Source organism: Trichechus manatus, unplaced genomic scaffold (genome assembly GCF_000243295.1).
Source record: "Trichechus manatus latirostris isolate Lorelei unplaced genomic scaffold, TriManLat1.0 scaffold00356, whole genome shotgun sequence".
Classification (NCBI taxonomy): Eukaryota; Metazoa; Chordata; class Mammalia; order Sirenia; family Trichechidae; genus Trichechus; species Trichechus manatus.
Genome location: NW_004444292.1, coordinates 387,574 through 410,425, shown reverse-complemented (window position 1 = coordinate 410,425; position 22,852 = coordinate 387,574). Strand labels below are relative to the sequence as shown.

General features: G+C 34.1%; 1 protein-coding gene across 3 annotated transcripts in view; it reads left to right on the top strand.

Annotated features, from left to right (window-relative positions):
• PSPC1 (paraspeckle component 1) overlaps positions 1 to 22,852 on the top strand; it is a 113,640-nt gene that overhangs the window by 51,762 nt on the left and 39,026 nt on the right. For all 3 annotated transcript variants that reach the window (XM_023725691.1, XM_023725690.1, XM_023725692.1), the window contains exon 6: positions 7,707 to 7,812. In XM_023725691.1, coding sequence (XP_023581459.1) covers positions 7,707 to 7,812 — 106 coding nt within the window. The remainder of the gene's footprint in view (positions 1 to 7,706; positions 7,813 to 22,852) is intronic.

Here is a 22,852-nt window from a genome sequence, read left to right as displayed (position 1 = left end):
AGGTTCCTAATGGCCAAAGCTGGAAAAATTTCAGCAATAAAGTAAATCATAATGGTATTAGATTTTAAACCATAAAATATCTAGTTCATACTGATATCAACAATCGAATACATGGGAGAAAGGACAGCTTTTCCTTAAAGAATTCCAATTAAATGTGGAAGCAATGAGGGAAATAGAAAATCACTATTCGGTAAACAGTATAGTACTAACCCACTCCTTGGAAACTCTATGGGGCAGTTCTACTCTGTCCTTATTAGGGTCACTGTGCATCAGAATTGACTCAATGGCAATGGGTTTTATAGTAATAATTATTACAGATATATTTATTCATGGATACTAACATTGGACAAAAACTTGAGGAACAAGATTTGCATACTCTCATCTGTATTAAGTACATATGGAAAAACAGTAAATTTAAAGTGGCAAAACTCAGTAGATACTGCCATAACTGAATAATTAAGGTTAGTATCACTTGAAATAAGACATATTGACATCAGGAACCCCTTGCGGTGATGAACTGAGAAAGACACAACATCATTTCTGTGGTATTCTTGTCAAAAATGGGTAACTTCATTTCAGCTATGAAAGAACATCCGACAGAAACAAATTGAAGTACATTCATGGGAATTTCCTCAGTTGGTTAATGAAGTGCCGGGGGTGGGGAGAGAGGATTCTTGTGAAGCCTTCCTTCTGCACATGATAGTGATTTTTGTCTAGTCATTGTGGCCCTTTGGTAGCTAATCTTGGGGATCCTTGGGTGGTGCAAATGTTTACTGTTTCTAACTGAAAGGTTGGAGGTTCAAGTCTGCCCTTCCAGAGGCACCTCAGAAGAAAGGCCTGGCAGTCTGCTGAAAAATCAACTATTGAAAGCCTTATGGAGCACAGTTCTACTCTGACACACATGGAGGGTACAATCTATTGTTTATGGAGTACTGAGTTTCAGTTTACAGTGTTGGAAAAATCACATTGATTAAGGGTAGGGTTGCACAGCTGATTATTGTAAATGCTGTAAATAAATTGTATACCTGTAAAAAATTGAATTGGCAAAAGTCGTGTGATAGATATATTTACAGCAACGACTGGAAAAAAAAAAAGCTGCTGAGGCTGCTTATGTACAACCAGACACCTCATGGAATTTGGTTCCTTGGTTTGGAGGTTTAGGGTCATGGTTTTATAGAACATCCCAGGTAATTGGCCTGATAGTGTGTTTAGTGCTTCTGTTCTACTTTCTAGTTTGATGCATAGTACTGTGGTCTTAAAAGCTTGCAAGCAGCCAGCCAAGGCAAAACAATTGTTCTCTTTTCACCTGGAGCAACAGAAGAAGGAGAGTCAGGAATAGGAGGAGGAAATGATATGTAAGGCTAATTGCCTCCATGAACAACAGTCCCCTTTGCCATGAGACCAGAACTGGATGGTCCCTGACTACTATACCGAACATTCAGATCAAAGATTCTGTAGAAGAATCCTGATAAAAGGGGGGAAAATGCAGAACAGACTTTCAAATTCTCATGGACTCCAGACTTTCTGGAGCCTTGGAGGCTGGGTGAAGCCCTGAAACCATTGTCCTGAGATAACCTTTAAACCTTAAAACAAAAAATCCCCTGAAATCTTCTTAAAACCAAACAGGAGTTTAGCTTTACTAGTAAGGAATGTCTGCCTTGAGCATTGTGCTCATTTTAAATCTGTCTATATGGTATTGAACTGACAACAGCAACTTGAAAGATTAGATAGGAAATTGAGAGTGCGGTGAGTTTATATTAATTGGGGAGGAACAGCTCAGAAAAGGAGGGTAAGAATGGTTGTACAATTTGAAGAATGTAATCAATATCACTGAAGTGTACATATAGAAACTATTGAATTGGTCTGTGTTTTGCTGTGTATATTCTCAACAACAACAAGAAAAAAACCCTATGGAGGAGCATAGTTACACTCTGACATGTGATGTTCACCATGAGTCGGAATTATCTCCACGGCAACTGGTGTTGGAAGATCTAATCATAGGTTAAAATGCTGGTTGCTTGGTGTGATAAGTATTCTGTGCACATGGTAATTTTTCATTATATAATCTCATTTAATACGTTAGGGCATCAGTTCAATGTAAAATTCAGATAACTGAAGTACTAACAGTAAAAATATTTCAACGAGGTGATAATTTGATGGATAACCTTTATGCTTGGCTAAATTGTAACAAATGCAGGCAGTGATAAATCTGTACAACCTTATTCTTTGCCTGGTGACTGGGAGTTTCTTTTGAAATTAACTGTAAGAATCTTGGTTTTAAAGTGTGATCAATTTATTTTAAAATTGAGTAGTTTTGCATCATGTATCAAGGAAAGGAAAAAAAAAATGCTTCTAGGAACTTATTTTAATACTGATAATAGTCAGATATGCCCCATGCTTTCAAGACAAAAGAAATAAAAGGAAACTAGCTATTAAGGAGCTCTGGTGGCATAGTGGTTAAGAGCTCAGGCTGCTAACCAGAAGGTCAGTGATTCAAATCTACCAGCTGCTTGTTGGAAACCCTGTGATGCAGTACTACTGTGTCCTGTAGGGTCCCTATGAGTCAGAATTGACTTGATGGCACACAACAACATAGCCATTAAAGGAGCCCTGGTAGTGAAGTGGTCAGGAGCTCAGGCTGCTAACCAAAAGGTCGACAGTTGGAATCCAGCAGTTACTCCTTGAAACCATATGGGGCAGTTCTGCTCTGTCGTTGTCTTAGTTACATAGTGCTGCTATAACAGAAATACCACAAGTGGATGGCTTTAACAAACAAATTTTCTCACAGTCTGGTAGGCTAGAAGTCCAAATTCAGGGCGCCAGCTTCAGAGCAAGGCTTTCTCTTTCTGTTGGCTCTGGAGGAAAGCCCTTGTCATCCTCCGTCCCCTGGACTAGGTGTGTCTCAGTGCAGAGACCTTGGGTCCAAAGGACAAGTGCCCCTGGCTATACTTTCTTGGTAGTATGAGATCCCCATCTCTCTCTCTTTGCTTCTCTCTTTTATATCTCAAAAGAGATTGGTTTAAAACACAGTCTAATCTTGTAGCTTGAGTCCTACCTCATTAACATAACTGCTACTAATCCCATGTGATTGACATCCTAGAGATAGGATTTACAACACACAGGAAAATCACATCTGGTGACAAAATGGTGAACAGTCACACAGTACTGGGAATCATGGCCTGACCAAATTCGATAGATATTTTGCTGGGGAATTCAATTCGTGACAGTCCTGTAGGGTTGCTGAGTCAGAATCGACTTGATGGCAACAGGTGTTTTTTTTTTTTTTTTTTCCCCTGTTATAGCCATTAAAAGGAGCCCTTGTGGTGCAGTGGTTAAATGCTTGGCTGCTGACCAAAAAGGTCTGCAGTTCAACCCACCAGCTACTCCGTGGGAGAAAGATGTGGCAGTCTGCTTCTGTGAAGATTACAACCTTGAAAACCCTGTGAGACAGTTCTCCTGTGTCCTAAGGGGTTGCTATGAGTTGGAATCAACTCAGTGGCAGTGGGTTTGGGTTTTTTTTTGGTGGGGCGGGGGGGTGGCATTTATAGCCATTAAACAGAAAAGATTTATCTGGCTGAGGCTGCACCCTCTTAAGACAGTTTTAATTGCTAACAAGACAAATAATCTGGACTCTGCCTTTTTCTTTACCTTAGTTTAAGATAGAAAAGTATATTTTGAAAGAAATTATTTGAAGTGCATGAGTTTCGTATTTTCCCTTCAGTGCTATAAAGTTTTAGTTTTTTGTGGGTTGGTTAATTACTTATTTGTATGTTGTGGCATATGGAAGAAAGAATAAGAAGCTAGATGACCTGGTTCAAATTGTTAGTTTATCACTTAGTAGTTCTTTGTTTTGTAAGTTCATTTATTCCTTCATTCCTTCACTTCGTTCACCTTATGATGCCATTAAGCAAATTATTATAAAGTCCTTCTGATGAATGGGCCCTCTGATAGGTATGGGGGACATAGTGCTGAAACAAGAGCAACACGGCATTTTTATCCATTAGCCATGATAGGCATAGTGCCTAGAGCCTATCAGTTTTTCAGAGTTCTACAAAAATGCTTGAGGCCTGAAAATAATTAGTAGGCTTCAAATTAAAACAAATTGCAAAGTAGAAATTTTACCAGTTTTCAATTAAATATAGCATGAATTGAAAGCAAACGTATGTACAACAGGAAATGTTGTCGTATGGGTATTTTCAAGTTTAGGTTATAGAATTGTCAGTGTGGTATAATCACAACTAAGTTGAAAATAAAGTGAGAACTCTGGACTTTGTAGACAAAGGAATGGAAGAAAAAACAGCGAACGTTTAAAGTGATTTTGTTTTACTTTTTTACTGTATTTTTTTCTCTCCTGATTTGTAAATCTATTTTTTTGTTTCCTAATCAGAAAAAATGGCGTTAACAATGGAAGAGATACATCATAAATTTTATTAAAAGTACCTTATTTCATTTTTATTTTAAAAAAAGTAACTCTGTATTTAAAGAAAACTCAGATGTGTATAAATTAAAAAGGGTAATGCTCCTGTTCCCAGATTATTTCCAGTGTGATAAAAATATTTTTTGTATCTTTTTCTGTGCCTCATACAAATGATTTTTAAAAGCAGTGAGAGGAATTAAATTCTTTCTTTGCCTTTTTTCTGTCAGTTCTATTGTAAACATTCTTTCATGCAAATCTACTACTTTCTTCTTAGTTGTATTGTGTTCCTTGGATTCAGTAAACTATAATTCATGCAACTTCCACTTAAAAATAATTAGGTTGTCTTTAATTTTTTGCTGTTACACATAATACCACAGAGTATCGATGTGTACATATATCCTTGCACATTTGTGCAGATATTTCTGTTTAGTTTGCTGGAAATGGATTTGCATGTTTAAAATTACAATATGTGTTACCAGTTGGTCCCCAGCAAGATCATACATGTCCACAATACTGTATCTGCAATTCTGAGGACCAAAAAGCTTTGAAAACCAATGTTTTTTCCTGTTTCATTTAGTGGGTTGCTCTGACCTGAGCCTATTTGATGGCAGAGCCTGACCTGAACTCATTTTGTGGTCATTTAAAGCCTTTATTTTTTTCCCTACATAGTATTAACGGTCATTTTAGTGTAGAAATATTAACGTGATTGATTGTGGGGTGCTACCCCAGATCCCTTCGGAGATACAAGTAAGATTTTTTAAACTTGGAGAAAATCTGAATTTTAAAACATTGGGCAGCCAGCCATTGAGGAGATCTGCATTCTGGGCTTGACTCTTGTCATTCAGTATTTGGAAAGGCATTTCACTGCCGTGGGCCCCACTTTCCAAAGGAAATGGCCTATTGGATCTCTGAGGTCTGTTGTTAGCTCTAGCATTCTGTGATTTTCTAATTATCCAGCTCCTGGCTTCTCCTCCCAATTGGTCACAGCTACTTTTTGGCCATTCTTCTATGTGCTGGCACTTCTTTTTTAATGAGGGTAGGCAGAAATCAAGAGAAAACTGTACCATATCTACCCCCGTGTCCACAGCTTTGGTTAGAGCTTTGTGTAGGCAAGAGAGAAAAAAATTAATGGTTAAAATGAGAACTTTATCCCTCTTCCTTCCCCCTGAATTCCATGTAGCCACTGATCTTTTTAAGGGATGAGGTGGAGCACAGGACATTTTTATGGTAGTGAAACCATTCTGTATGGTACTGCAAAGGTGGACACACGACATGCATTTGTCAAAACCCATAGGACTGTACAACAGAAAGAGCGAACCTTAATATAAACTGTGAACTTCATTTAAAAATAATGGATCAACATTGGTTCATAAATTGTAACAAATGATGCCACACTAATGTAAGGTATTAATAATAGAGGAAACTGGCGGGGGGAAGAAGGCACGTATAGGAACTCTTTGTACTTTCTGTGTAATTTTTCTGTAAACCTAAAATAGCTCTAAAAAATAAAGCATATTAAAGTTAACACACACACACACACACACACACACACACACACACAGAAATTTTGAATGAGGGAATTTTTACCTGGTCCTGCTTAACATTTTGAGTAGTTTACAAATGTGAAAGTATTTTCTTAATGGTAAAATTATGAACTTGTTACTTTCCAGGAAATCAATCAACCAATCTATTTGAAAATTTTCTTTATGAATACAGAAGATTGTATTTTGGCAAGTTAGACAAAAATCTCAAGTAAAGATTTTCCTTGAAAATATCTTAGGAGCAGGTGGTCCAACATGAAGTCCTAACAGCCAGTTTTTCTCCTGGCACTGGAATAAATCACCATATTTTATACCTAGTGTACTTGTGTTTAGGGGACGTATTATAGTACAACAGCAGCAAAGTATCTTCACATTTGAGAATTATACTCAATGTAGAAAGGTGCTTATAATAAGAGTGACGTGGAAAATGAGACTTACTGAGGGAGCCCTGGTGGCCTAGTGGTTATGGCTGCTAACCAAGAGGTTGGCAGTTCGAATCCACCAGCTGCTCCTTGGAAACCCTGTTGGGGCAGTTCTGCTCTGTTCTGTAGGGTTGCTGTGAGTTGGAATCGACTCGACGGCAATGGGTTTGGTTTTGGTGGAGGGAACATCAGCTTTGTATAGCCTTCACCATTTAAATTACTATTGGTTGAGGGTATATGTATTTGAAGTTTGCGTTGATTTAAATGTCAATAAAGCATGAGTCCATTGGTTTATTATTTTGTAGTTTTCCCCTCTTGATCATAATATAAAAATACAACTCTATAATTACTGATTTAATCACAATCCCACACATATATTTAGATTTTTGCATGGGTAAATATACCTCTAGAACAGAGATAGGCAAAATTTTACTGGAAAACAGCTAGATAGTGTAAATATTTTAGGCTTTGCAGGCCATATGGTCTCTGTCTCAACTACTTAACTCTGCTGTAACATGAAAGCAGCTATAAATAATAAAGTGATTGCCCTATCAGACTTAATTTACTAAAACTATGCAATGAGCTGCCATCTGCTCCGGAGGATTTCCTCTGTTGGTTAATGAAATGGGGAGGAGGGGGGACTTGTGAAGACTTTCTTCTGCACATAATTGTGATTTTTGTCTAGTCAGTGTGGTCCTTTGTGATAGCTTATCGTGGGAGTCCTTGGGTGGTGCAAACGTTTAACGTTGCTAGTTGAAAGGTTGGAGGTTTACATCCATCCAGCAGCATCTCAGAAGAAAGGCCTGGCAGTCTGCTTCTGAAAAATCAACCATTGAAAGCCTTATGGAGCACAGTTCTACTCTGACACACACGGGGCTGCCATGAGTTGGAGCTGACTCAATGGCAACTGGTTTGATTTTTTTTTTTTTTTTTTTAAACCTTGGGATAGGATTTGAGTATCTTTTAGAATTCTGTTAGGGCACTGATAGATCCCAGTCTTTTCTCTTTTTACTGTACAGGGTAAATGTTTTGAGCTTTTGGACTCTCGATTTCTGGATATAAAATGTAATTACCATAGTTATATGTTAAGTTACTAAAAATAAAAAAAACTTAGTTAAGTTACTTTATTTCTTTTGATTCATTTATCAAAGGCTTGTAACAAAATAGAAGAATGAAGGTAAATCTTGTAAGCTATGACCAGTCATTGTCCACTGTTGAGCATAATTCAGCATAATTTAATTTATTAAACAGTTTTGTTTTAAATGAAGTAAAGCATGTGATTATACATTTCACAATGCTAAAATTTTTTATTTAAAAATCTTTCAGACACGAAGAAGAGCATCGTCGGCGTGAAGAAGAAATGATAAGACACCGAGAACAGGAAGAACTTAGGCGACAGCAAGAGGGCTTTAAGCCAAACTATATGGAAAATGTAAGTAAAATACTAGTTCATTACAGTGATGCTTAGAATACTTTAGGGCTTGATTTATATAGTTGGTATATTTTCTAATCTTTCTGAATTTGTAATGTGTTTATTAAACTGGTGATTTCTTAACTTTTTAACAGGTCATAAATTAAAATCAGTTTCTGAAGATAATGTTTTAGGAAATGGACGTTATATTTTTCTCCGTTATTTTACATGTTCTGGTATGTGCTACTAGAGCAACACTCTTGATAAATACATTGTCTGCACTTGAATTTTACAATTTGCTGGTATTAAAAAGTCTTTATTTTGGAAGATTTCATACATACCCAAAACGGCATGTGCTCATAACCCAACCGTAGTAGTTATCAACACATGGCTAATGTTTTTTTACCCACTTCCTCTCCCAAATTACTATTTTTTTCCAAATTTATTTTACATGAAATTCCTGAATCACATAATTTCATTCATGAATATTTCAGTATGTATTTCTTAAAAGATTATAACTTTAAAAAAAAATACTTTATCATATCTTAAAAATAACCAATTCTGTAGTATTAACTGGTCAAAGCACAGATTTGCCCAGTTCTTGTAAATATTTTTTTACACTGCTTTCTTTGAATTGACTGTTATCACCAGTCTAGGTTTTCCCTCCTCCTTTTTTTTCCCCCATATTGTTTTATTTTTTCCTTAAGAAACACAGTCTTGTAGTGTAGAATATCTCACATTCTGGATTTTGCTAATTATATCCCTGTGGCGATGCTTAACATTTTCCTTTATCCCTTTATTTTCTGCATAGCGGAGTTAGAGCTAAAGGCTTGATCTGATTCAGGTTTTTGTTTTTTTGGGGGGATGGGGAGTCAGGGTAGTTAGCCAAACAACAACACTTCAAATATATTAAAATTCTTAAGTGCTTAATGATAACTAAAAAAAAAAAAAAAGTCACATTGTTCACTTTGGGAGAATGCCAACTTAACAACTCATTATTCTGAAAAAATATTTTTCTTTACCTGTTCAAAAGCCATGACTCTTTAAAAAAGTTGCACAAATTTTCTGAGGCTAAAAGTATTCAGATCATTGATACTTTGTCTCCTGACCTTCTCTGTTCCTAGGAAATTTTAAAACCTTTTTTAATTAAAAAGAATATACACACACAGAATAGAATAAATCCTAACTTGCTTAGCAACAAGAATTTTTTATCATATCTTCCATCAAGTAAATATTATTTGTATGAAATTTACGTGACATTTAAATTCAGTTAGAAAAGGTTTATTATTTGTAAATTATTTTAGAGGTTTAATTTGCTTTTAAAATTCCATGACCAAATTTGTTTTTTGAAGCGTCGTAATTTTTTTGAGTAATTTCTAGTATCATTTTGCAATTTTTGTTTTTTCCTTAGTTGAATAGCAGTTGCTTAGTGACATATTTCAAACTGCAGTCTTAAGTTTTCTGGTTGTTACATTTGAACATAAATCTCTATTGGAATTATCAGTGTGAGAATATTTTATTATGACTGTTAAAAAACCAAAGCACAGAGAAAGTAAAACAATTTATTTGAGCACTTATTCTGTATGCATATAGGGGAACCATTCTAATTCTAAAAAAACCAAATGGCTCAACAGTAGCCTAGTTGTAATGAAGCTTACAAAGAAAAGAGGAGGGAGAAGAATAGAAAATCAAGGATTGGTTAATCTTCACATGATTGGTTGAACCCTGCCTTTCCCACCCCCCACCCCCCACCCCCCCATTGAGATCAGCTGACATCAGGCTAGGTGGTCTCTCTGGCCCCCTCCTTCCCCAGTTCATTTGTACTAATCTTCCCCAGTTCATTTGTAGTGTGGAGGTTCTTAAAATGATAAAAGGAACCTCATCTTTCAGGAAGCAAGGAAAATTACCTAAAGTTACATTTTTTGCATTAGATAAACTCTGAGCTAGTTTATGGTCAACAAAATGTCTTTGTCACAAAAGGGTTTGCAATGGTTTAATCACCCTTGTTTATAAGGAAACTGAGCTCAGTTTCCTTATTAACACTCCTTAAGGCTGGGGAAAAAATACTTCAAAGAAGTTTAGCAGTTCCTGGTGGAAAAAAGCCCATGTTAATAATTTTACAGTTTTTTGGGGGTTAGGCTTTTATTGTTAATTTTGGGCACGTGTGTAAGAGAAACCCCTTGAAATCGAAGGAGGATGTCTATTTTTAATTTTATTTCACATGATTTATAAAAGAAAGTGGAATTAAAAAAAATTTTTTTTCAAGCCCATATTTGGAGAAACAGTATTTTTATTATCAGATATAATCAGATGTAAGCCATATGTGATATATTTCTTAGGGAAACCCTTTCTTTCCATTGAGGACTAGGAAATTCTACCTAGTCGTTTATTTACCTGAAAATTTCCTTTACTGAAGTGCTTGCTTACAGTAAATCAATGGAATTGCTTTTTAAGTATTTTTTCTTGCATAAATTTTACATATTTGAAGTGGATATGTAACTACTTATAGCAGATCATGTACATTAAAATCATTTTGATGACTAGAAACTAATGGTTAAGTAAGGTGTATATTCTACTGTTAAACTTGATTGAGTTGGCCATATAAACACGATGGCAGCTCTGTTCTTTGAAATCATTTCACAAATTTATTACCAGTGGTTTTCATCTGTTTAGTAGCATTTCATAAAGTATGCCTGTTAACTAAGGACAGGTAGTTTTAATTTAACTTTGCTATTAAAAAATAATATCTGGAAACATTGCTACAACATAAAATAGAATCACTACAACTTCTTACTAATTTAACAACATTTGTGTGCTTAAAACTCATTTTAATGGCAATGTAAATTTTACAAATACCCAATGAGCTTTTAATAGGTAAATTAGATATTTAAAAATATTCATACTGGATTTATTGGCATTTCAAAAATATATCATTTATTGTTTTCCAAGATTATGCTCTTAGAAAGAATTAGGTTATTATGTACGTAAATAATAAGATAACCTGGTTTTCAAGTTGTTACTTAAAATACGTGTTACATATGTGAAGCATCATAGAAAGATTAATTTGAGTAGAGCCGTGGTCTGTAAACACTAGCCAGGGCTTATGACCTGGTCTGTTTTTGTATTGCCCTGACACAGAGCCAGGATGTTGTTTATATTTTTTAAAGGGTAGATAAAAAAAATAAAGAAGAATATTAGAGACTATTTTGGACCGACCAGACTTAAAATATTTACTTTCTCTTTTTATCGAAAAAGTTTGCTGAACTAAGCTAGAATATTCATGATTTTTTGGTTAATACTTAACGTTAGATAAGTCACAGAGTTATTGTGTTCTAAATTTTCTGAAGAACATTTATATTTAAAATACTATGTAAATGATCTATAATTGTGTAACAGTGGAATTAAATAGGGAGAAGTGTAGTCATCTTCCTATTTTTATTTATTTATTTTTTAAGATTAGAAAGTAATGAATTGACACAGGTTTTTCATTGTTTTGGTGTCAGTTTTATTTGGTTCCTAGATTCAGAATACTTGTTAATATAAACTAATCAAGTTTATACTACAAGAAGTACTAACAAAAGCTCTTTTCAGCTCTTGACTATTTTGTGTTAATTGGAAAACCATCAGAGGCAATTGTTTATCAGTTACTCTTCATTTGCTTTGAAAACTCTTTGGAAAAATTTGTTAAATAATTTTAATGTTTGTTTTTGTTTTTAAAAGCTTTGAAATTAGGCTTTCTTTTGTGCATTCTCTTTTTCACTGTTCAGTTTAAAGGGAGGAATCAAATGGTAAGTGTTCAGCTTGCCCAAGAACAATTCAAAACTAAAGTAGATTTTCTTGGTTTATTTTAAGATGATACTTCTCATTTTTTCTATTATTCCTATTAGAAATATTCCAGTGCAGCTGAATATGGGGTTTGAAGTATAAAATAACTTAATCTAAATATTTCGTGCCTTGAATAATGATTTTTTTTTAATGTAACTAAGGATGCGGGAAAACATTATTTTTCTTTACCAGCCTTCTTTAACTTGATCCTGGTTTTATGACATACATGTGAATATATTTTAAAGAGTTTTAAGGTCATAAGTGAGATAAGTTGTCATTTTTACTTTATACCTATTTTTTCTTAGAGGACGTTGGAACTTTCTCTCTTTGATAATAGCTGTTATAACTTAAACGCATTATTTTTCACTCCTGCAAAATACACTTTTGACTGTCTTAAACAATGTGTACATGTTTATACTATGTCTTAGTTGTATTTATCTTTATCATACTGTATAGAGTGTTTTTGAGGTAGTAATTACTAGTTTGCAATTTTATGTTCATCACTATTTTATAACTTTTGTATGTATCACAAGAGGTTATTCTGGAAATAGAATTTTATGAGATTGTCTTTTGTGATTGTCTTGATTGTTTTCTTATTAGGTTGCTGTACTTACTGTAGATTAAGTTGTTTAAACACTGAAGTATTGCAGTGTGCCACTCCTTATTTGTGGAAATAGTTTAGGGTGGAGTAAAAGGTAGATTTCACTCAGAATAATTTTGTTGATGCAGTTTCTTTGTATAAACTATTCTTTCTTGGGGAAATGTTTATGTTGCAAAAATATCCAAATATCAAATTTATTCCAGCTTTAATAGTTGTATGATGTAGTTATAAAGTATTTTGTTATGAAGATTGGGACAGTGTTTAGATTGGATGCTACTTAGTTTTAAAACCTAAGGTATTTATCTGTAGTGGTAAATATTAATGTTTGAATAGCCCGTCAGATCTGTTTTAAATATACTGCATTAAAGTAAATCTGTACATGATTTGGTATTAAAGAGTTTTTTAGTTCTGTTCGAGTAGGTAGGAATAGCCTGCATTTTTGAACACATGTAGCATAATAAACTTGAGATTAAGGGTTTGTTACATGGTAAGGTGACAGTTTGACCCAGTTGTATCCCACTGTCAGAAGTGTTCAAGTATACTCCTTGAGAATATAAAATAGTGAAGCCAACAGCTTGAAAGATAATATAGCCAGAGGATAAAAGTAATGCGTCTTCCATGCTTAGTGTTTTCAAACAGTGCATAATAAACACTCATGGAACTTTAAACATATGTGGATTCTTAGGTCTTACACCTAGAAATTGATTAGTTTGTTTTATGACCCTAGCAGATTTTGATGCAAGCTGTCCATTGATCACATTTTTTGCTAACTCCAGTAGTTTTCAACCCATGCAGCACATCTGCGGAACTTTATTTAAAAAAAAAAAAAAAAGCCTGAGATATAATTCATCAAAAATTTTGATTTAGCAGATTTGGGGTGGGGTCATGGGATCTGTATTTTTAAAATTCCACAGGTTATTTATTATGTTAGCAAAGGAGGTTGAAAACCACTGGTTGCTATTATGTTGAAAGGAGAATAGTAGTAGTAGAATTTTTTTTTATGGGGCCAGGGGAGTTTGAATGGAGGGAGGACTTAGCTGTACAATATGCGAGGTAGGATTCGTATAGAATACAGTGTAAATAGCACAACATTCTGTGTGAGTAGTGCCCTGTGAAATTTGGCGTGGCAGCCTTGAATTAGGCACTCAGACGATATATGCAGGACCATTGTCTCAAACGATGCATTAATTTTTAGTCTTTTAATTGTTTCATCTAGACCAATGGTTGACATACTATGATGGGGCCATGCCAAATCTACTTGCCACACCTGTATTTGTAAATAAAGTTTTACTGGAAGACAGCTGTGCTCATTCATTTTTATAGTGTTTATGGTTGCTTTTGCACTATAACTACTGAGTTGAGTAGTTGTAACACAAGTGTATGAGACTGTATTGAGGCTGTATGGCCTATGTTACCATCTGGCCGTTATCAGAAAAAGTTTGCTGACCCCTTATCTAGAGCCAATGTGAGATAAGGAATCTGTCTGTGTATAAAATGGCCTATGTTAACCAAACTCATAAAGAGTTTGTGAATTATAATGCAGATTTATTAATTTATATGTTCTTTTACTGTATTTTTAGAAGGCTCGCTAAGAGTGCCTCATATCCTAGCACAGATAGTGTCTAGGAGGTTCATTGGTAGGCATGGTTATAAATCAGTAAAAGTTACGGGAAGAATTGATAATTCATCACTGTTCCACACGGGTACCTTGTAATTTTCATATCATTTTTGTTTTAGTCAATAGAGGCATAAAGTTCTTTCAGATCCTGCCTCCTTTTGATCAGTATTGCTAAATTTGGTCTGTTCTTTCAACCAACCACTTTTTGTTTGTGTTTTTTCCTGCTTTTTGCATGGGTCCTGTTTCCTCTTAACGTTACCCCTTGATTTCATGACAACCTGGCTTCCTTCAGTGTGCCATGTACAAAACTCAAAACAGAAACTTTAGCTAGTAATAAAATTTGGTGCTGACAGAGAGAAATGACCCCTATTTTTACATAATGAGTAGGTGCAAATTTGTTTTCTGAAATGGTTTGTTAATTTCTGAGGGAAGAAGTTGGCATTTTGTGGTTTCCATGTGGCCATCATACTTCTTTTTCCACAAATTGTTTAGCTTCAACAAGTAATTTGATTGTGCTGCAGTAGATTATTTTTTGTGAAGTCTAAACATCTGAAGCATTCAAACAAAGGATGTATTTTAAAAGGGATTTTTATGACCTCTTAACCATCCTGTGGAAATAACTGAAGATTTATTTGCTGTAGCATTTGGTGTCAGGTGTAGGTGTGACTGCTGTGTAGGTAATTTCTTAATATTGGCATAATGGTGGCCCAATTCCAGTGGTTCAGAAATGATGGTGAAAATCAAAGTGAATAACAACAGCAGTATTGCAGCGGTTTCGCATAATAATGCTCTGTTTGTGCCCAGACTTTGGTTGTTAATTAGGTTTTCATCTGTTTTTTCATTAAAATAATTTAGTTGATTGCCTACAATGACCCAAGGACTGTTTAAATACTTGAGATATGGTACGTAATTGAAACTTCATGAAGACTTTTGTGGTCAAATGATAACAAAGATATATAAATCTGTAATGTTTACACATTCTTGAAAATGATCTCTGGGATTTTGATAATTTTTGGTATTTCAGTTGAAGGTATGTGTCAAGTAATTAGTAGTTTTAAAAATGTTTAATTATATATAGGGAAATCTTAAAATTTATCAGCCAAACTGGGGAAGTGAATGGGACAGTATTTAAAATTACTTCCTTTACTGTTTCGGGCAAACCGTAATCATATGTTATAAGTAGTGGTTTTCTTTTCTCTGTTTTATAATTTGTATTTAAAAGTCTTTTCGGAATAAGTCCAGGTAGAAATGATTACTGAATCTCTTATATCTATATACAGCTTATTAGAAGATACTTTATTATATTTAATTATTTCTGTCGTATTAGATGGCTCTAGTGGCTGTTTTTTTGGCCTTACCTTCCATTGGAGCCCTGATGGCACAGTGGTTAAGAGTTTGACTGCTAACCAAAAGATTGGCAGTTTGAATCCACTAACAGCTCCTTGGAAAGCAGTTCTTCTCTGTCTAGTAGGGTTGCTATGAGTCGGAATCGACTCAGTGGCAACTTTTTTTTTTCTTACCTTCTATTAGAGTTTGAGAGAATTCCACAATCCAGAAGAATTTTCGTATCTCCTTTTTCTTCCCGGAGAATGTCTCCGCAGACTCAGCTCATTATAGTACCTCCTCTGACTCTTCACCTGGCTGTGATCTTGTATCATTTTTAATACATGATCACATTGCTGTCTAATTAATTTCTGACTCTGTTGTCCACTTGTTGAGCTCTCTGAGCTTTTAAGGTCGGGAATTTTGTCAAATTAACCTTTATCTCCATAGTACGTAGCTAGTTACTAAGCTAGTCACTGTATTTGTCATAGTGTAATTACTTAGATGTAAGCTGGGCGAATTCAGTAGTTGTTTAATGTTACATTATTCAGATGCCAGTACAGCTAAATCATGGTTTTCAGTGTTCACTGTTACCTTTGGATTTTACTGATGTCTCATATTGAACATTTGGCAGTTTTGAAACATAGGTGGCATTGAGGCACATCTATGGATGTATTTTCATAGACTTCATAATGGAATCACATAATGAGGAGTAATTTTTAAATAGTCAAATAACCAACAACTGTTTGTGCTTGGTTTTCAACATACCTAAATTTTCAGTATGCGGATCCTACTTGAGTATTCCTTCAGAGTGTTAGACTTAGAGGAAGAGTTGGAGATTTCCATTTGTTAAGAAAAATTTGCTCACTGTTTCCCTCTGTACAAAACATAGCATAAGCATCATGGAAGATACAGAGGTGAATCAAGCTCAAGGTCTTGTCATTGAGGATTTTAAAGTATTTTAGCTACAGACTAACCTATAGAGAGTTTATTAAGAAGAGAGATAGCTAAAAAGTTCTGAGAGTTTAGGGGCAAATTTTCTCTACTGTGAAGTACCAGTAAGGCCATTGAGTAGTCTCAGCACCATTGTGGAACTATTATTTTGGGTGTATTTTCTTTTAACTCATATGATTTGTTTATCGTTCTGCTATGTTGTAGCTATACCTCATGTCTTTGCCTTTGAAGTGGTAAGTTCTTCTAATACTTTTTGATTCAGAATGGCAAGACCTTAATTTTAGCTAACGTTTACTTTTTTTGAGGGATTGGAGAAGGGGAGTCGAGATTGGCAATAGAAATGGTCAACTAAAGTAAAAATGTTTTTTGAAATTTTAATATGTCCAATATGATTAATAAGAATTTTGTTTAATTTAGTTAATATTTTGAATTAGTAACAAAAGATCCAAGGAGAATATAAAAGTTTTAGTTGTTACTTATGCTTTGTTGACTTGTTTAATGTGTTTAGAGCCACCTTAGAGGAGTTGTCCTACAAAAGTTTTTAAGCCAGTCAGTATCCACTGTCTTCTATGCTTTATATTGAGGATATGAAGCTCTGTAGTATCACCTGAGAAGTCAGAATTTCATACTAAACTAGTTAAATGTAAATATTAATATCCATGTTTAATACTAGAAGTAGCTACTAGTGGTAGGGGAGGAACTTGGGTTTATAAGCATGCTCTGCTGATGAAATGCATTCATTTAAGTTACATTGTTAATTAATATTAAAATTACAGAATTACAAAGGCTTTTTAAAAATTTCAAGCAACTGAAAGTGTATAGGTAAGTTTGCTTCTTTCCTCTTATGGTAACCTCCACTATATTGTGCAGCATGTTTCCAGTCCTGGCTCCTCTGATCGACAGTTTGCCATAGTTTACACAAGATGACTTTTTCATTTTGCCTACTACTGCCTTTTTTTTTTTTTTTTTTTAAATCTTGCTTTTATAAACAGTTGATACACTTGTTACATTAGTTTGTCTTAAAATTGTACATTTAATTGACTTTCCATTTTAGGTCAGTACTGTTTAAATAGTTTAAAAAAATCTCTTGCTTTGAGTTAGCTACTTAGAATATATATATATTAATTTGTAAAAGTGTCAAAGCTTCTGATAGACCATTGAGATAATTTGTCTAATGCCTTGTACCACAAATAGGAAAGGACATTTCTGTCTATTATATACATTCTTAATTCTTATAAATTGAACCATGTATGCCTTGTCTGCTGCTGCTTTTACTTTATTCTGTTGGTGGCGCCGACTTGGAATTGCTTCTTGTGTAGTTTATATTTGTTCTTTTGTTTTCACTTTTTTCTTCATACCTTCACCTGGCCAGTCAGTGGTAGTTATTTTGACTTTGGTAAGAAACTGTAGTGGGTAACAGGTTAAGGATAAAGAAATGCAAACAGTCTCCAGTGTTAGGTGAGCTTTGTTAAGATACTATTAGTAGTATTAGGTTTGTCTCAAAGCTAATATCAGTCGCTGATTTTTTTAGAAGTTCTGGATGAAATAACTAAATTTGAAGAATGAATATTCCTAATCAGTTTTAGTTTTAAAAAGCACCTCTTCAGAAATAGCTTGCCATGAAAGTTGAAAATGAAAACCTTGTAAATGTCGTCAGCTGAATATAAATTTGTTTTTAAAAAATTAGTATGTTTAAAATCCCCATTCCATTCTTTCTCTTGATGCATGCTGGATTATATATGATTCCACTTAATTCATCTTCATTTTTAGAAAGCCAACCTATGTATTAAAAGACGGCCATTAATTTTACTGTATATTCAATTGAATTTCACAGTGATGTCAGAATAATTTTTATAACAAAATAATCTGTATACTTGTTAAGTTACATGAACCAGGCTTTAAAAATATATTGTTGAGTGAATACATCTCTTTAGGTTATTGAGCAAAAAGTCAGGTAAGACCTAAGTCCCGTTCTTCTGTTGGTTGCCTCTGTTTCTGATTTGATATCTAACAAGTAACAAATACGATTTTGTGACTAAAAGCTGTAGTGTAAATTGAGATACAGTGAAACATTTGAAGTTTCATTTCAACAACCATAAAACCGAGGAACATTTTGCCAGTATTCATGAGTGTGCAGATAATTTGGAATATATATATGCTCAAGGGGGAAAAAAACCCAAAAACCAAAATGTAGATTTATGTAAAGATTGTCTTATGTCTCTTAAAGTGTTCTTTCCCCTCCTTGTCTAGCAGAGTCTGATACGTTTTTGAAATTGCTTTTAATTCCCTGAATTAAAAATGTTAAATGTTTCAAGCTTTACTGGCTACAGTGGAAAATTTTACCTGAGTTGTATCAATGGGAGCATGTCTCTTTTTGTCTTTCTAATTTAAAATTATTTACTTTCATAGAAAAAGATTACTTTGCTGACTTAACAACCTTCAGTATATTAACACTTTTAAAATGAGTGAATGATTTCTTGGCAAAGAGGTTAAATCTATTTTCAATTTTTTTTCTTTATACCTCATTTTAATATTTTATATAATTGATTTTGTTGCATTTTCTTAAATATGTTATATTTGTTAGCTAGTTAACAGTTTCTTTTTAATTTCTCCCATGAAAGTTTGACTAGCTATCTAATAATCTTACTGTTCTTTTATATACACTTAGAGACGTTTCCTTTTAGTGGTGGAAAGGACATAAGAATGCAGTTTGCTAGTTATCAAGTGCTAAATGTAATTTATTTAAATGTAATAAATAATAAGTTTTAAAAAAATTTTTTAGAATTTAATGATAAAAAGATTGCCTTTTGTTACTTGCCAGTACTTATGCATTTCTCTAGAATTGTATTTCCTTTAGTAGATTTAAATGTTCTATATCACTATTTTCAGCATTTTTTTTATTGGGAAGTGGTAGTGAGCCCTAGTCATTCCTAAGAAACTTCTTTAGAGATATATGTGAGAGGTCTTTACAATTAAAGAAGAATGTTGATTTTGGCTGTTACGACTGTGTTCACTCAAACAAGAATTTGGTTTAAAGTGTTAGATAAGCACATCTTGTCAGTTGATTTGCAAAATGTTGTTACAGTTGATAAGGCAGTATTCATTTAGGTCAGTGTCTAAAAGCTTTAGGCTTTTGTCTTATACTTTATTTTGCCTTATCCGAGTGCCATGTAATTCCCTTAAATTTGATTATCTGAAAAAACACTTCTGTACTTCATCTATTGCAAAATGCTATTTTGGTTAAAGTATAGGAGGAGATTCTAGTTTCACACAGATAAGTAATAAGTAAAGGGAGAAGTACTTTAATAACCTTTTCAGATAATTATGGATATTCTTTGATACTCCATTAACACTTGACAAATGGTAGTTTTTTTTAAAGGTACTCTTAGCTTGAACTTTGAAAGGATCTTTTACCCCTACATTATTTTGTTAACATTATGCATCAGTTATTTGAAAAATATTGTTCCATTGCATTAAGCAGATTTTCTAAATGCTGATGCATTTTATCTTACAATATTAGAGGAAATCGCATTTGTTAACATCACCACTGATCATCAAAAAATGTCTGCCAAATAAACATACACAAGTCTTGAATAATCAGTCTGTCAGTTGCTGTCTCAGGTAAAAATCTTCTTCCATGAAAAAAGTGGCTCTTTCAGGTTACTACGCAATCACAAAATGCTTTTTCAAAATAATACCATCTTATTTTAGAATGTAGCAGAAGTACTTTGTGACATCCTGTTTTGTTACATAGAATATTAAAAACGACTTGTACTCAAGGAGAGAGAGTGAATAAAATTAATATTTTTTAGTGCTTTATTAAGGGCATTCATAATTAAAATTCATTTTTCTTTTAAATTCAAGTGGATGGATGTGAAGAATACAGTGGTTACTAGTAAAAATTTAGCCTTGATTTGTAGTAAAACACTAGGAGCTTTGCCCACCTTTGCCTTTGCGCCATTGGTGTAATGTTGGTCAAGTGAAAAGGCAGATACTGTCGTAGTAGTTTTAAGTATGTCTTATTGTTTATATAGGGAATGCTTGTGGTGCAGTTGGTTAAGTGCTCGGCTCCTAACCAAATATTGGTGGTTTGAACCCACCCAGCGACTCTGTGGGAGAAGGTTGTGGCGATCTGCTTCTGTAAGATTACAGCCAAGAAAACCCTATGGGGCAGTTCTCCTCTGTCACAGGGGGTCACTGTGAGTCGAAATCAACTTGATGGTACCTAACAACAACATTGTTAATAAGACAAGTAATTTTGACTTTGGGCACTCTGGGTAGGTCTTGGAGACTCCTAGTGTTCGGTGGACCACACTTTGAGAACCCTTGTTATAATGTAATGCTGATTTGATACGTGGTTCTAGGAAATATTCATACTTTGCTTACTTTTTTTGGTTGTCTGTGAATTTAAGTTGATTTAAGTGACGAGCTTTCAGGAATACATGTACGTAATTCTTTTAATGATACGGCGCACATTCTTATAAACACTGTAAGGGTGAAGTAACCTTTTTTTAGGCATTGACTGTTGGAATTCTTGAAGAATGAAGGCACCTCGTGAAGGTTGAAATTTTATAAACCCTGTTTTGGCAAAATTTTAAAGGCCAGTCCAACCACTTACTACCTGTGTGACTATGAATAAGTTATTTAACAGCTTGGTGCCTCAGTTTTATCATCACTAAAATAGGAATAACCGTAGACCTACCTCATAGGGTTGCTATAAGATTAACTGAATTAATAAATATAAAACTGAGATTTAATCATATGCCATCATTTTATTGCACTGTGGTCTTTTGACATTTTGGTTACGTTTAAGTTGTTTCTTGGTGGTGCAGTGGTTATCCCGCTTGGCTGCTAACCAAAAGGTCTATGATTCGAACTTAACGGCCACTTTGGTAGAAAGATGTGGCACTCTGTCTGCTTCAGTAAAGATTACAGCCTTGGAAACCCTGTGGGGCAGTTCTACTCTGTCCTGTAGGGTTGCTGTGAGTTGACATCAACTCGATGGCAACGAGTTTGGTTTTTAAGTTGTTTCAGCTTAAACCAGGACTTTTAAGTTTTGGTAAAGTAACAAAGCATCATTTTATATATCTGTGTGTATATATACACACACACACATATATATAACAGTTGTTATGTAGCCATTCTAATTTAAAATATATTAAAAGTAACTCATGGGAGAAGTAGAGGCCTTGTATATGGCTTGTTGAGTGGGCACATAGTTGTATTGAACTTTTTCAAGTGATAACCTCTTATTGATATTTGATATATCAGGTTATTGTGAGAAATACTGTCTTAATTTCAGCTTACAAACTACCTTCATATATTTTGTGCTGCTTTTGCATTTTACTAGAAGTATATAGTATTGATTTATAAAGAGTAATGGCAACCCGAAAATATGACTAGGAAGCTGAAAGTGGTTTTTTTGCTCCTTCTAAAATATTTACAAAATGGTCTGTCATAATATTGTACTGTCTTTTTTAAAACTTAATGAAACTGTAAAATAGTATTCAGTATTTTTCTTTAAAGAAGTGTCATTACTAAATAAAATTTATGTATACTTAGTGAAAAATACTCTAATATTTATACAACATGAATTGATATTTTAATATAGTGATATGCCCACTCATGAAATATTTTAAGACATTCTTATTATCTCAAGAAAGATATTCTAGAACTGGAAGCAGTTTTTAATAGAACATCAGAAAGAGAATACTGTTGGAGAGGTGACTTAAAACCATAGACCTCTTCAGTAGGTAAACAGATTTTCTACCAAATTCTGTTCATGAACAAAATGGATTTAAGAATAATGAAAGTAGTAATCTTTGTGAATAATAAAGCTGAACTTTGCTATTCCAGAAAGTGATAGGTAGAGCTGGAAGTATGAAAAAATTATAAAGAAGTGATATCTTTCACACACATCCCATCCCACCCCACGCCACCCACCCCATCCCCAAAAAATGAGTCATAGACATCCAGTTCGTGTGTTAGGGTATGTAAGGGGTGTTTGGAAATTGAAGTTACAAACAGCAAATAATTACCCCCTATTAGTGGTAGGAACCCTGGTGGTGTGGTTCCTACCCAGTAATAGTGGTATGAGTAGTTAAGAGCTGTGACTGCTGACCATAAAGGTCAGCAGTTTAAATCTACCAGCTGCTCCTTGGAAGTCCTATGGGGAAGTTCTACTCTGTTCTGTAGGGTCCCTATGAGTTGGAATTGACTCGAGGGCAATGGGTTTTTTGTTTTAGTGGATAGATATTACATTGTTAACCTTTCAGGATAAATCCAAAAGTAAAAATATGAATTAAGCCCTTGTCCCCAAAACAGTCATGATTATAAAATTGATGTATATAGTATTGGAATGTAACTAGCTTCTGAACAAGTATCTATAATAAATAATACCTGGATGATTTTGGGCATGCTGAAACAGTCTTCACTTTATCAGTAGGTTCTTAGTAGTGATGAGTAAATGACAACTGGGTTTGGTTTATTGATAGTAGTGATAAATGTGATTATGAAATAGTTTTTTCATATGATGCTTGATCAGTAGTTTATTTTATAGTCTTTTTCTACCCCCTCAGGTCAGTAATAGTATCCTTTAATAATCAACAGTTTTATGAGAGGAGACATTTTTTTCTTTCTTTTTTTTTTTTAATTGTACTTCAGGTGAAGGCTTACAGAACAAAGTTTCTCATGAAACAGTAGTACACATGTTGTTTTATGACATTGGTTAACAACCCCAC